A 13,828-nucleotide genomic window follows, 5' to 3' on the forward strand; every position below is an offset into this window, starting at 1 on the left:
GCATATTGGAAGGTCTTCATATCAATTTTCAGAATGATCTCATTCAAGGAACCGAAGATATGACAGAATAATACGACAAAAATCAACGAATTTCGTCAAATAACGCGACTTTTACATCAAATTTTGCTCAAAAGCCAGGCTTTTATTGTAGCGCGATGCGTTACTGTGCCGCGCCGCGCACTTAATAAGGCTTCTCACTGGCTAGATCGGCGAAATGCGCTACTGTGCCGCGCCGAGCTGCCATAAATTGACATCGTCAATTAAGGCTTTAAACTTTTACTAATTCGCTCGCCCAAAAATTTCACGTGACTTTGGTTTTTATGGTTTTGCAGCCGTACAAAACGGTTTTACATAAACCCTAATCCCAACCCTAGCCCTAACCATAACCCCGAAGCTATCCATAACCCTTACCACAACCTTAACCCTAACCCGAGCCCTAAACAATCGAATTCATGTTTTACTAACCTGTCACGTGACCAAAACGGTTTTTTGCCCATAACTCTCCAGGGAAGCATTTTTACCCTACGTTTGCTCTATCCAGAGCCCTTGCGCTTGCAGTAGCGCGCACCCGCCTCACGGCGGTTTCTTGACTTGTGAAACAAGCGCGCCCGCAGTGGCGCGAAAGCACATGGTTAGGTGAACCCTACGTCATGGGGGGTGATTCGGAATCAGCGTCCAAAAATACACCGATTTAGATCTATTTCATACCCAAAGGGCCTTTTCACAAGAATCTTATTAAAATTTGGGCGAGCGATTTAGTAGGCAGTAGGAGCGCAAAAGCCGCGCACCATCAAATATGGCACCTAGGCGAAACTCACTGATCTTTCCAAAAAGGTATGACAAATTTGGTACTGTGAAAATTCTCACAGTCTCTAGAAAACATTAAAACAATGGTACAAAAATTTTGAAAATCCGAGCAAGTTTATTTTTATCGACTTATCGTGTACTCCCTATTTTTAGTTTTGAAGATCGAGCACAATTAATAGCGTGAATAGCTTTTGCATTTGTCAATTTGCCTCGAAAGTGATCCTAAACGATTCCCCGTTCAATTGAATTTTTGGTCAGTACACGTTTGTAGCGCACTGCTGCATGCTTTATTGTCATACATTGTATGACCCGCCGCGCATGAGTGCGCGGCTCCCCGGCCCTGTATCGTACCAGGACGATAGTGAAACGACCGTGGGGGTCGCAACGTGATACAACTGCTTTACTAGTACTACTAGCGTTACTAATACTACTTTAATTTCACATAGCCATGTGTATACGCGTACTCAGTACTGCTTGACGCGCTTGTTGACGCGCCTTCGGCGGTCGCCGCGCGGTAATCAGTAATGCAAGCGAGTCGCGAGAGGGTTCTGGTTAGAGCAAAATACTACTATATATACTGTGCCGCGCGCCACGCACTCAATTATGTTTCTCGCTAGAGTAGTACTAGTAGCGCATCTCGCCGATCTAGCGCTCTAGATCGGCGAAATGCGCTACTGTGCCTTGCCGAGCTGCGATGAATTGACATCGCGTCAATTAAGTAAACGTCAACTTAATGCAGAATCAAACAAGTTCTAGATATATTTCATACGTATCAAATTGGATGTGCTTTCGGTGGAGACTGGAGATATAGCGCGGCGCACGTCTATCCACATCTTGATCTATAACATATAACTAAACATCGAATATTGAATTGAATAAGTGATTTAAAATAAACTTTCTGAACAACCATTGAATAACACAAATATAATTTTGATAGTAACGTAAAGCTAGGTAAGTGTTGTGACAAATAAAACCGCCGCGCCGATTATGGATTAGATTAGATCGCCTTTGTATTGCCACCACTGTAATACATAAGTTATGTAGTGCTACCGTCATGGTTAAAAAATTTCACCTTTAAACTTTCAAATCGTCAATTAGCAATTATAAAGTACACTTAGACGTGATATTTATTCTTTAATTCGGCGTTTTTAGGACAAGAAAATCAAATTTTTCAATAAAAGAAGGTTATTTTCAGTCAAAAAATTCACAGGGTTCACTATAAAATCTTTTATTCGTCTTTTTCTATTTCAACTCAAGGAATCCAGCCAATTAAGTTCTTTAGATTAGTATCTTGCCTGCTGGCTTGACAACAACAGCCATGGGGTCAGAGATAGTATCGACTCCATTGTCTGAGTGCACGCACCTGTAGAAGGAATAGTTAATCGGTTGCTGCTTCCTCATCATTCATGTAGATTGTAGATCTTAATCATGGGTCAATCTAATTTTTAGTCGCTACGTTAGATTTTACGTACAATATGAACACTGATGACTTAAAGAAGTTGATGTGTTAATATCTTGAGTTTAATGGCTGTAAATGACCTGAGTTTATTTATTGTGACTTACACATAGTTTCCAGCAGATGCGGCGGTGACCTTGCCAAGACTCTTTCCGTATTTACCCTTCCTGACCTTAGCTGCCTTACACTTGGACAGCTTACCGTTATCTTCCAACTTGCAGACCTTTACTGATTTCTTGGCCACGCTCTGTGATAGGGAAATAATGTTAGATTAGATGCTCAGTGAGATAAGAACAACTTACGAAACTGAATAAGAATTATAGTGAACTTTGTTCACCTTGATCGAGGGTACCGGTCACTTATACTGACATAATTTTAACTTGCTCCTTCATAATATCAACTTACTCCAGCTGTCATGGTGACGCTACACTTGGGATTACACTTCTTCTTTCCCTCTGTGCACGTGATCTTCTTTTTCAGCGGGGTGACTGTTACTTCGTTAGCTGGAGGAAGACAAGTGAAGTAGTAAGGTTATTATCAGGTGACGGGTCAGATATTAGCGATATTTACTTTATTTATGTTTTAAGACGACGAATTTACTTTACAAGTCTCGACGATCGTGCAGCATTTATAACGGGAGTCTAAAGTTTATCAATAATCAATTAACAATTAGCTTATTTAACCTTTTAAACTATTCCCTGACATAATCAACTAATTGAACAATTAATCGGTTAATGATAAACACTAACCCTGAGCCTCGATCTTAATCTCGGCGCTGTCCTGAGAGCCAATTCCCCTGACGAAGCAAGTGCAAGATCCAGCCATGTCAGCCGTAGCCCCCTTCAGGACCAACTTGCAACCTGTCTTCTTGTTTACGATCTTCTGCTCCATCTTCACTCCGTTACATTCCCATGAAAGGTCTGTGATGGTTCCTCCGAGCTTCTTCACCTCCACCACCAGATCCCTGGTAAAGATCAGTTTACTAGTTACTACACAACTAGTTTAACATACATATTAGTCCTAATAATATTGTAGTTTATAGCAGTCCCTCCGCTGTTATTATACACTGAGATTTCCACCCCGAGTAAATCAACTTATTAACAGTCTAATTAACTGACTAATCAGTCAATTAACCTACTAATCAGCCAATTAACTAATTAACACTCACTTGCCCTCGATGAACTGCACGGTTTCCTGTACAGGTTCTATGAGATCCTCGTGTACAATAGGCAGCAGTACTTCAAATACACCCTCTGATACCTTATCGTCCTTCGTCACTACACACTTGTAGTTACCTGCCAATATAACCGCCCGTTATTTTCTAATAAAGCTACCTTAATCTCTTAATTTCTTATACAATTCAACCGTAAGCATTTGGAAACCCCCTCCGCCCTCGGCTGATTACGTAATATGTGAACAACTTTATTTTCTAATACAATAACTTCAATCTCAGGCGAGGGATCTCATGAAGTTAAAGATTTACACAGTTTCGTTGTATAGTTTTATTGTATAGTTTTATTGTATAGTTTTATTGTTGAAGCAACGTGTTATCATCACATCATAGAGGTATGTCTTCTGCTGGAACGCTTACTGTTGCTTTCGGAGAAAATCAAGAGAAATGGTACGTCATATTAGAGAATATAGCTAATTTCCTTTAAGTTTACATTCTGAGAAATAGTGAAATATTATTCGAATTAGACTGACCAACTCTCATTTCGTTCATCTTCTTGATAGTCAGAACCAATCCATCATCAGAAATCTCGAATATTCTCTTTGGTTTAGATACATCTACTTCAGGTGCAAACTGTACCCTGAATAGCACAAGTGTACAAGTTAGCGTCGTGGTTGTGATTATCAAGCAATTCAATCATGTAGGTATTGCAGAGAGGTGTTCAATGTTCATAAATCAACAAAAACATTTTCCTTAACAATAGCAGAAAAATAGCTGTACTGACCACTTAATATCGTCAGCAGTGACCTCGACACCAGTAACTTTACAGGTAAGAGCGAGTGGTTCGCTAACAGTTGCATCAGGTTTGGGGTTAACTGCCTCCACCCAGTTAGCCAGACATTTTGTACAACATTCGCCGTCAGCTGTAACCTCGAGCTCGTTCTAGAAGGTTGGTTATAGGTAAACTCAAATTAAAGCCACCAATTATAAGCGAAACTTAGAGAATTCAGGAAGAAGGATAACAAATAGCTTAATAGCAGATAAGATTAATATGTAGTCATCATTATTATTATAAGATCCATTGGATCTATGCTATCTCCTCGGTTGATAGGAAACTTAATTGAGGGTTAAATAAGGAGGGTACCCCTTCAGTGCATACTGTAAACATAGTACTATTAAGTATAAGATAAGATAATAACCTCTGTACACTCAGTGTTGCATTGCATATCCTCACACTTCTCATCTCCACTACCAACACACGAACAGCTCTGGCAGATATCTGGCTTATCGTACTTGTCTCCAATCTGGGTACAGCAGATGTGAGGAACAATAGTACGTAGGAGGAGAATTTGCTAATACTAGTGGAATTTGCTAATACTAGTGGAATTTGCTAATACTAGTGGATACTTAAACACTCGAATCTGATGCCTGACTCACGTCGAATCTCTGACCGGCATATTCACACACGCAGTCTTCAGCAGCGATACACTTGCCTCCCTCCATGACTTGTCCCTCTGGACAGAAACATCCCTTCTGTGTCTTGCGTCCTCCTTTAGGTTTGGAGCACGATGGAGCGGGTTTGGGTCCCGCTACTCTAAATGTGGAGCCATCAGGACAACTAGGGGCACACTCTGTGTTCTTGTTCTTGAGAGCCCATCCAGCGGTGTTAAATTCAGCAGCGTCACAAGCAGCAGCGAACTGATTGAATACTGGACACGCACAGTTCTTATCTCCGAAGCAGAGACAGATCTCCTGTACGGCCGCGTTCACTGTCTCTGAGTTGTCCACCACTTTAGAGCACTGACCTAGCACTCCAGCTGGAAGTGAAAGTTACCGGTTAATGTGGATTAATCGCTTTCCATGTTACATTCATATCAAACCAATTTGCTCTTTTATTTGGCAAAGAGAACGAAGCATACTAAGCTACCTGAGTTGAACTAAGGTTCCCAATTTGAACCAGCTTACCCTTGAGGACAGCTACGACATGTTCTTCGTATCCGACCTTCTCAGTCATCAGTCCGAAGTCCTCGCATATATCAGGTATTGGAGGTGGTGCAGGGCACTCATCTTCATCATCAACAGCCCAGGCAGTGCCAAACGCTTCAACACTGAAAGCGAAAGTGAACTTGAGAAAAAGACTTGAGACACAGCTAGAGTTGTAAAATGTAAGGGTCTTATCCCTATCATGTACTTGCCAGGCAGTACTAAACGCGTTAACGTTGATGATTACTTGGGAATATTGAAACGATTTGAACTTTCATGACTGTGACCTTCTGATTTAATAGTGATTTGAAGAATAATTGAAAAGAATGTAGTTATGATTGCACTATCATAGTTGGAATATTCACCTTTCAGCAACCTCGCCATCAGGCATAGTCATATCATCCTTAGCTTTACCGTTCCATTTGCCGCACATGCCAGTTGACGAGCCCTTGCATGTTCCGTGAACCTTGAGGTTGTAGCTGGTTACCTTGTCCCAGGTGAGTTCCACTAGAGGATCCTTCCCGTCTTGTACGATGGAGAACACGAACTGTCCTGTAGACGGGGACTATTAAATCATTTGGAAGAAATTTCTATTCGATTTTGAAAATCTGGGACCACGTTGTTTGACAATTTTTAGAGGGTTGGCAATTTTTAGACGTTTCTAGTAGTAATAGAGGGTGGTGATATAATCTATCAGCTGCTTCTCAGACTAAAGGTAACAGTTCTTACTTACCAACATCTTCAATCTTGAGAGCAGAACCGTCCTTGTAAACCTTGTGAAGAGGGGCTGTAACTTCGTCTCCGTTCAGAGATACAGAGTTACCTTCCAGTTTGTAAACGTCAGTCTTAAATGCGATCTGTGGACATTGCCAGGGGTTACACTTTCTGTCGCACTAGAAGTACCTGTTTACATTTGAATGCGGACAAGCTTGACTTTAATTAAGTGTTTAAATTAATTAGGGTTAAACCTCGATATATTTGGTCTTAGTGCTGGCTTTGTCCTTCTCGTGGTCAGCGAACATCTTAATCTCGCCACAACCGAAGAAGTTGTACTTGCAGTCTCCCTTGAAAGCAAACTCAGAACCATCAAACGTCTTGTAGTGGGGGTCGGCTGTGTAAAAGTAGGTTAATTTCTCATTTCACCTTCACTGTCACTACGAGATATATTTACCTACATGTTAACGATTTCACCCATCTCTAGCTACAGTTGTGTCTTACTAAATTCTAACATACCTGCAGCACTGCAAAGACCGGCCTCAGGAACGCAGGTCTTGACACAGTTGGCGTTAAACCAAACCACAGGGGTGGGATCTTCACACTCTTCCCCATCATCAACACATTCACAGTGATGTACTCCTTGTGCATCACACGTGCACACTTCTGTCTCCTGAGGGTGGTACTTGTGCCCCTCGAAGAAGCCGTGTCCGTCCTCGTGTTCACAGTGAGCAGGCATCACCACATCAACAACAAACATGTCCGACCCGACCTTTCCGTCCTTGATGGCTTCACACCGGTAATCACTGTCGTCTTCAGCGGTGGCTTCGTCGATGGTAAGACGCAGTCTGCACACAAAACATGTGTTATATTTAAGTATTTATCATGTTATAAAATTTATCACGGGAATCACTGTCATAAATAAAACCTATAATTTCACAATATCTACAATTTACTAAACAGCTGAGTGAGGATATACCTGGTTCTTGAGAGTCCCTTCTTAACCTTGTGGGTGCCCTTGTACCAGGTAATAGCACTCTTGGGCACGTCAGCGTGTACAGCACACGTTAGCACGATCTTCTGTCCCTTCTTCACAGTTACTTCAGGGTTCATGGCCTCTACCCAGGCATCGTCACAGTAAGGGCAACAATCGTCATCCTTGATAGCTGAAATATAACCACTTTCAAATATCCATTATGAACACTAACCATAGTCATTTAGGAGGTACTGGTCATCTGAATAAAGAGCAGTTAGAGTATCTCTAAATCATGCAACGAATAGATTGAGAGGAACCTTCTATTTCGTTATCATCACAGCTTAGTTCAGGACAGGGCGAGTCTTCGCAGACCATCTCCCCAGCATCTTGACAAGTACAGGTCTTGCACTCTGCTTTCTTCTCGACAGTTGCTCCGTTCTGGGGATATACGTGTTAGTTGCCAGGGTTACGGTAGTTAGTTGCCAGGGTTACGGTTGAAACTCTGTTTAAGTTTAGCTCCAAGACATGTAAGGTACCCGTATCTCAGGAAAGTAGGAGTCAGGAGACAGATAGCTCAGAACAGAAGATAACAATGAAATGGTATCGGTACTGGTTTAGTATGTGACACTAACATAACCAATTAAAATATTTCCTTGCTTTTTTTAACTTACATCATAGAACTGTCCCTCGTAGAGACACTTGCACCCGCTAGCATCTACACAAACTCCATCCTGTAGGAACTTTCCGTCCGGACAGAAACACCCTCTAACAGTCCCGGTCTTCTCTGGCTCCTTGTTGAGACAAGTTGGTACTGGGGTGGCTCCATCAGCCAGGTATATTGTTGGGTCAGGACAATCGTACGCTGAAAAGATGGTAAAAGTTAAATGGGAGATTCGTTATAGTGATTGGGTAACTTCATCGAATGATTGCTAATCAATAATCATTGACATATCACACTACATGGAGAAATATCCAGAGCATTATTTTAGACGCATCCTCGTACGAGAAGTGGACTATTTTACACGTACAGTCTAGACGGTTTTTAACAAGCTATGAACTAATGAGCATGACTCTAATTGGACTAGAGAACAGAACATTAATGTTATGTAGTTCTATGAGGGCAAGTGCTCCACAATAATTACCGGTGTGTTAACTTAGAAATCTGTGCTCCATTATAAATATGGAGCTAGAATAATCCACTAATGACCTGGTGTAATGTGTGTTGCCACGGAGCATGTCTACTGTCTACCAGTCTAGTGTCTACCAGTCTACCAGTCTACCAGTCTACCAGTCTACCAGTCTACCAGTCTACCAGTCTACTGTCTACTTGAATCATATACTAAAGTACTAATCAGACACTGGTCAGACGCATATTGCATAGGACTGTCGTGGCAAGATTCGATAGAAATAAAAATAGTTCTAATGTATGCTATGCTGAAAGCTGATTATAACAATAACATAAATCATACTTGGCGCAGTCTCATTAAAATCTAAAAAACCAATCGTCTTTGGTCCGATTATTATCATCTTTATTATTATCATCTTTATAAATTAAATGGATATAAACTGGCGCTGAGAAGACAGTTGACGGGGCTATGTCGTTGTTTTTCACTGCGATGGCCCCTAGATAGCTTGAGATAATACGGAAAGATAGTGAGCAGTGGGGGTGACCCAATATATGGTGAGAATACCAACAAATAGGATCATTAAGATACTCACGGCAGTACTCGACCTCCTCCCTCCAGTCACTGAGATCCACACCATTAGCAATACAGGACTCAGCGTAGGTATCAAGCTGAGGACACGCACAGCTCTGATCCAACCAGCAGTGACACACGTCAGTGATACAGTCTCCCAGAGGTCCTCCTTCGGGGGTCCCTACTGGCACTTTGTTGTGACAGTACGTGAACGGTTCAGCTGCAGGGTGAGGTGTTAGTTGTGTGTCATCTGAAAATACAAGGAACACAGCAGGAAAATGTTACTTGATCAACAATCATTACAAAGGATAAGCACGGAACGTGTCGAGAAATAGATGATTTCAGATGGCGATCAAACCTTTGAAAGCTCCACACAGTCTCTCAGCCTCAACTTTGCCTCCAGGAATATCGTCACATGGATGGTAGGGTACGGGAGGGGCAGGACAGCTCTCATCAAACTTCTTGTAATGTTCACCTAGGGGAGATAGTTACACATAAGGGCCAGGGTAAAGGAATCAGACACCGTGCAGTGTGCAACAGATGATATTGATTCAAGAACAAATAAGGTTAAATAGGGTTAAAGATAAAGGGAGAAGGTTAAAGATAAGGGGAGAGGGTTAAAGTCGGATATGAAAGGATCTGCTTGTTGGTTGACGTACCATTAGCGTTGGGGTCGTTGTGGATGAGATCATTATTGCTAACTCCATCCCACTTTCCACAAAGACCTTCAGTGACATCAGCGCAAGATCCGTGTAGCCACATGTCAGCGTTGATCCATTGACCGTAGTTTGTAGCTCTGGCCCTGACTGACGGACTTCTGCCCTTGTTGTAGAGTAAGAACTCCAGCTGACCATTGTTGATGATCTCTACCCTATCTCCGTTTGTGTAGGTCTTTACGTACGGCACTTGAACCTGTATGGTAAACAAGTTAAGTCTAAGAGATCTTAGATCATTGAAATTTTCTATAATTTAATCTAAGGATAAAAAACTCATCATCGACTGTTAAGATAAAAAGTAAATTGTTTTAGCATCTTTTTGATCTGCTAACGGATTATGGAATTTAATGAGTAACTTAACGATCCAGATACACTCAAAAGACACCTTAATTTATTGAGAATGTTATTGAACTCACAGCAACGCCATCCACAGCTGCGGTCCCTCCGGCTTGAATAGAGAAGACCTGTCCTTTGAACTCGAGTTCTATTCTCCTGGTATAACGAGGTGCCCTGCCGTAGAGATCTATGTTCTTAAAGTTCACCTAAAAGGGAGTGTCATCATTAAGTGTGTATGATTCAGTTCTTCAAAAGTTGAAATTGTGAGTGATTCGATGAAAGGCTCCACAAGTTTAAATATGTTATCTAAAAAGGCCAAGGATAGTACTACTTTTTTAATACTTACAACAAAGTCCCCACAACTAGCAGCCTGGTAGGTGCACATTCCGTGGAAGTCGTAGTAACTGCCATCAAAAGTCTTGTAATGGGGGTCTCCTGTACTGTGACAGTGGGCAGGTGCTGACATAAATACAGTTACAATGGTTACCAAACAATCAGTTACCAAGGTAACCAAGGTTACCAAACACTCAGTTACCAAGGTAACCAAGGTTACCAAACACTCAGTTACCAAGGTTACTTTATTCTAATTCACAGTTAATAAGTTAATGTACACTCAAATGTAACTCAAAACTGGGTTACTTCGGGAAGTACACATAAGAAACCCAGTTACCAAACCCTCACTAACAATGGTTACTAACATCTGATGCATTTAGAAAGACAAGTTCCAGGTTCTGTCCATATCTCCTGGCCTCCGGGGCAGGTGAGAGTTTCATCACCACACACACACTCGATACCTTCAGCGGAACACGTGCACGTCTTGCCGTCATCGTTTGTCCACGTGTCCCCACCAGAGTGTACTTTACCGTCTACATCTGTACACGTGATAGGAGTACACACTTCAGCTCCTTCTACCTGTTACGGGGCAGTTCATTTTTTAATTTTGGAATGGAATGACCGGTCACAAATAGTCAGATTATTTTAGACAATGAGGGTCGCAAATAGAAGTACTATCACTATCAGGTGAAGAAAATTTAGAAGCTGAAATGGTAAACACCCCACTGAACTGCCAGACTTGCTTCTGATTAATTAGATTTATCAAATCTGAACCGTAAAATCAAATGTTACAAACCTTGATGGCAGGCCAGCTGGTCACTGATTGGAAGCCGAACCCAACATGTCCAGGTGCTACAAAGAAGGGCTGCTGGGTGGAGATGGACTCTTCTAGAGCACCGTCAACCCAAACTGTCTCTTGCTCGTCTCGGACCAGGATCTCTGTGAAGAATAACACATAGTGAAACACAAGGAAACATTTTCGTAGGGGTAATACTGTGAGAATGATGACACAAGGATTAAGAACATTATCTCAAACAATTCTATTAATAAATGTAATGCAAACTAACCTAAAAGAGCAGCTCCACTAGCGACAGCATTGTTCTTTGCCTTGCTCTGGGCGAGGTTGTGCCCTGTTCCCTTCGCTATTTTACCCATCTGAACGTTAGCTGCTACTGGAACCTTCAGTCTGCGAGCAAGTTAGTTAGTTTCACTCCTTGATTCTTTGATATTGCCGATTGTTCATACTATAGTGCATACTGCATAGGGCAGATTAATATACAAGTTTAACGGGCTAGATTAAGGTGAGAGAGTGTATCCGTTCAACAAAATTAACTAGATTGTAACTAGATTGTGTTGCAAGATTGTAACTAGATTGTAACTAGATTGTGTTGCAAGATTGTAACTATATTGTAACTATATTGTAACTATATTGTAACTGTATTGTAACTGGATTGTAACTATATTGTAACTGTATTGTAACTATATTGTAACTGGATTGTAACTAGATTGTAACTAGATTGTAACTATATTGTAACTGGATTGTAACTAGATTGTAACTATATTGTAACTAGATTGTAACTAGATTGTAACTGGATTGTAGCTAGATTGTAACTATATTGTAACTGGATTGTAACTAGATTGTAACTATATTGTAACTGGATTGTAACTAGATTGTAACTGGATTGTAACTAGATTGTAACTATATTGTAACTATATTGTAACTAGATTGTAACTGGATTGTAGCTAGATTGTAACTATATTGTAACTGGATTGTAACTAGATTGTAACTATATTGTAACCGGATTGTAACTGTATTGTAACTATATTGTGATTAGATTGTAACTAGATTGTGATTAGATTGTAACTAGATTGTAACTATATTGTAACTGGATTGTAGCTAGATTGTAACTAGATTGTAACTAGATTGTAACTAGATTGTAACTGGATTGTAACTGTATTGTAAGTATATTGTAACTAGATTACCTCATCATAACGTAGTTGGTATTAGAATCATCCTCCCCATTAAAAGTAAGTCCTCCGAAAGGACCAGGTCTACCTGCCTGACCGTTAGAGAACTTAGCCTTCACGTAGAAGTCCTTGCTAGTGTGAACTTTATCCCCAGAGAGCGAGATTACACAGAACTTGTTAGCCCCTGCTCCAGTCTGAGAGATATTAGTTTCAGGATGTTTAGGTTATTTGGTTAAATGGTTGGTACTTTGGATAGAGTGACCCTGAAATATTCCCCTAACAAGTATACACGATCTATAAATTGGTTCACTGTCTCATAAACAGTAACAGTCACCTAAAGGACATGGTGACGTCACGTAAGAGTCTTTAAAGTTAAGTAAATGAGTGTTACGTCACGTGAAGATAGTGTGACGTCACGGTAATGAGTGTTACGTCACGTGAAAAAAGTATGACGTCACGTTAATAAATGTTACGTCACGTTAAGAAAAGTGTGACGTCACGGCAATGAGTTTGCAGTTAAGTGAGGGAGAACATGACGTCACGCGAGGGACAGTGTGATACGTGTTACGTCACGCGAGGAAGACGTTACCTTAGCGGTTGATGTTGCAATGCTCCACACTCCGTCGGCGAAGGAGCTGGAAGCTACACACCCGTCCACAGAAGATGTTATCTTCGTGAGTGGAGCGCATTCCCAGTCAGCTGGTATAAGGAAGATTGTTAAATAAATTATAGATTAATTAAATAAATCATACTAAGGCTTGCCCGAGTGCAATTAAAAATCAAAAATTAAGACCTTACTAATACTATAGACTATGGATAACAAGTGGGTATTCAATTATTTGATAAAGTTTGAAATTGATTATAATCAATATAATTATAAATATCAATTACCTGGAGCGTTTCCAGCTAGGACTATAGGTAATCTGAAAGGTTTGATGTTTTGATCACTAGAAGTAGAAACTTATAATTTCAAAATTTTATCTTCGAGTTAAAGTAAATCAGTCAGTATTATGTGCGAAGAAACGAAGGAATTTCAACAAAAGAGTCTGGAAGACGAGAGGGACAGTATTATATCTTTTTTAGGGATTCAGATGAAGCACGATGGATATACAATTTCTATGAAAAACCAAGTGGCCCTATAAAATAGGAAAGATAAGAAATTCCGCGTAAAGTCAATAATTCTATAACCACTTACATTATATTTAGTAAAAAGAGCCTCATTCTCTTGTTCTTCTAAAACGAACAGCAGACTGAAAGAAATAAAATGATCCCGGTAGAGTGATGCCGGTGGCAGGTATTTCCAAGCTGTCAGCTAACCTGTCACGTGACTAGCTGGATGCAGTGCCTGTCATCACGTGACCAGGTCATCATTCTGGCTTGCTCCTCGTGCTGACTAAACACTTTCAGACCTCTCCTAGAGATTGAGAAATTCTCTCTGGAACGACACACCATTTGGTGAGGCACCGCTCAAATTTCAAACCTGGATCGGGAGTAAATTAGCTGGATGGAGGGTGAGTTAGTTTTAAATTATTATAGAGAGTGGATAAAAAGCTATCCGACCTCATGGGAAAGTAAAACATCAGGTTTTAACTTGTATTATATTTTAGTTTTATATTAATTGTAGAAACTAGACAGTCAAATTGAGTGGGTGAGCTCGAGGTTACAAGTCAT

The 13,828-nt window shown here is 40.7% G+C and overlaps 2 protein-coding genes across 2 annotated transcripts in view; one reads left to right on the forward strand and one right to left on the reverse strand.

Annotated features, from left to right (window-relative positions):
- Positions 1–13,828, forward strand: part of LOC134812866 (uncharacterized) — a 912,489-nt gene that overhangs the window by 734,526 nt on the left and 164,135 nt on the right. The gene's annotated exons all lie outside the window — the stretch shown is intronic.
- Positions 1,676–13,816, reverse strand: LOC134812857 (IgGFc-binding protein-like). The gene is made up of 29 exons (XM_063820436.1): positions 13,353–13,816; positions 13,049–13,080; positions 12,747–12,856; positions 12,173–12,351; positions 11,257–11,375; positions 10,986–11,128; positions 10,555–10,768; positions 10,203–10,315; positions 9,937–10,062; positions 9,464–9,716; positions 9,163–9,279; positions 8,827–9,024; positions 7,779–7,969; positions 7,425–7,545; positions 7,111–7,297; positions 6,651–6,979; positions 6,386–6,528; positions 6,151–6,274; positions 5,783–5,969; positions 5,400–5,542; positions 4,872–5,251; positions 4,634–4,738; positions 4,219–4,376; positions 3,968–4,074; positions 3,432–3,558; positions 3,013–3,227; positions 2,669–2,766; positions 2,371–2,510; positions 1,676–2,170 (listed from the first exon to the last, which is right to left on the reverse strand). The coding sequence occupies exons 1-29, from the start codon at positions 13,376–13,378 to the stop codon at positions 2,086–2,088; spliced, it is 4,470 nt and encodes a 1,489-aa protein (XP_063676506.1). The 5' UTR covers positions 13,379–13,816; the 3' UTR covers positions 1,676–2,085.

This window comes from Bolinopsis microptera, chromosome 3 (assembly GCF_026151205.1).
Source record: "Bolinopsis microptera isolate Bmic1 chromosome 3, MBARI_Bmic_1.0, whole genome shotgun sequence".
Taxonomy (NCBI): domain Eukaryota; kingdom Metazoa; phylum Ctenophora; class Tentaculata; order Lobata; family Bolinopsidae; genus Bolinopsis; species Bolinopsis microptera.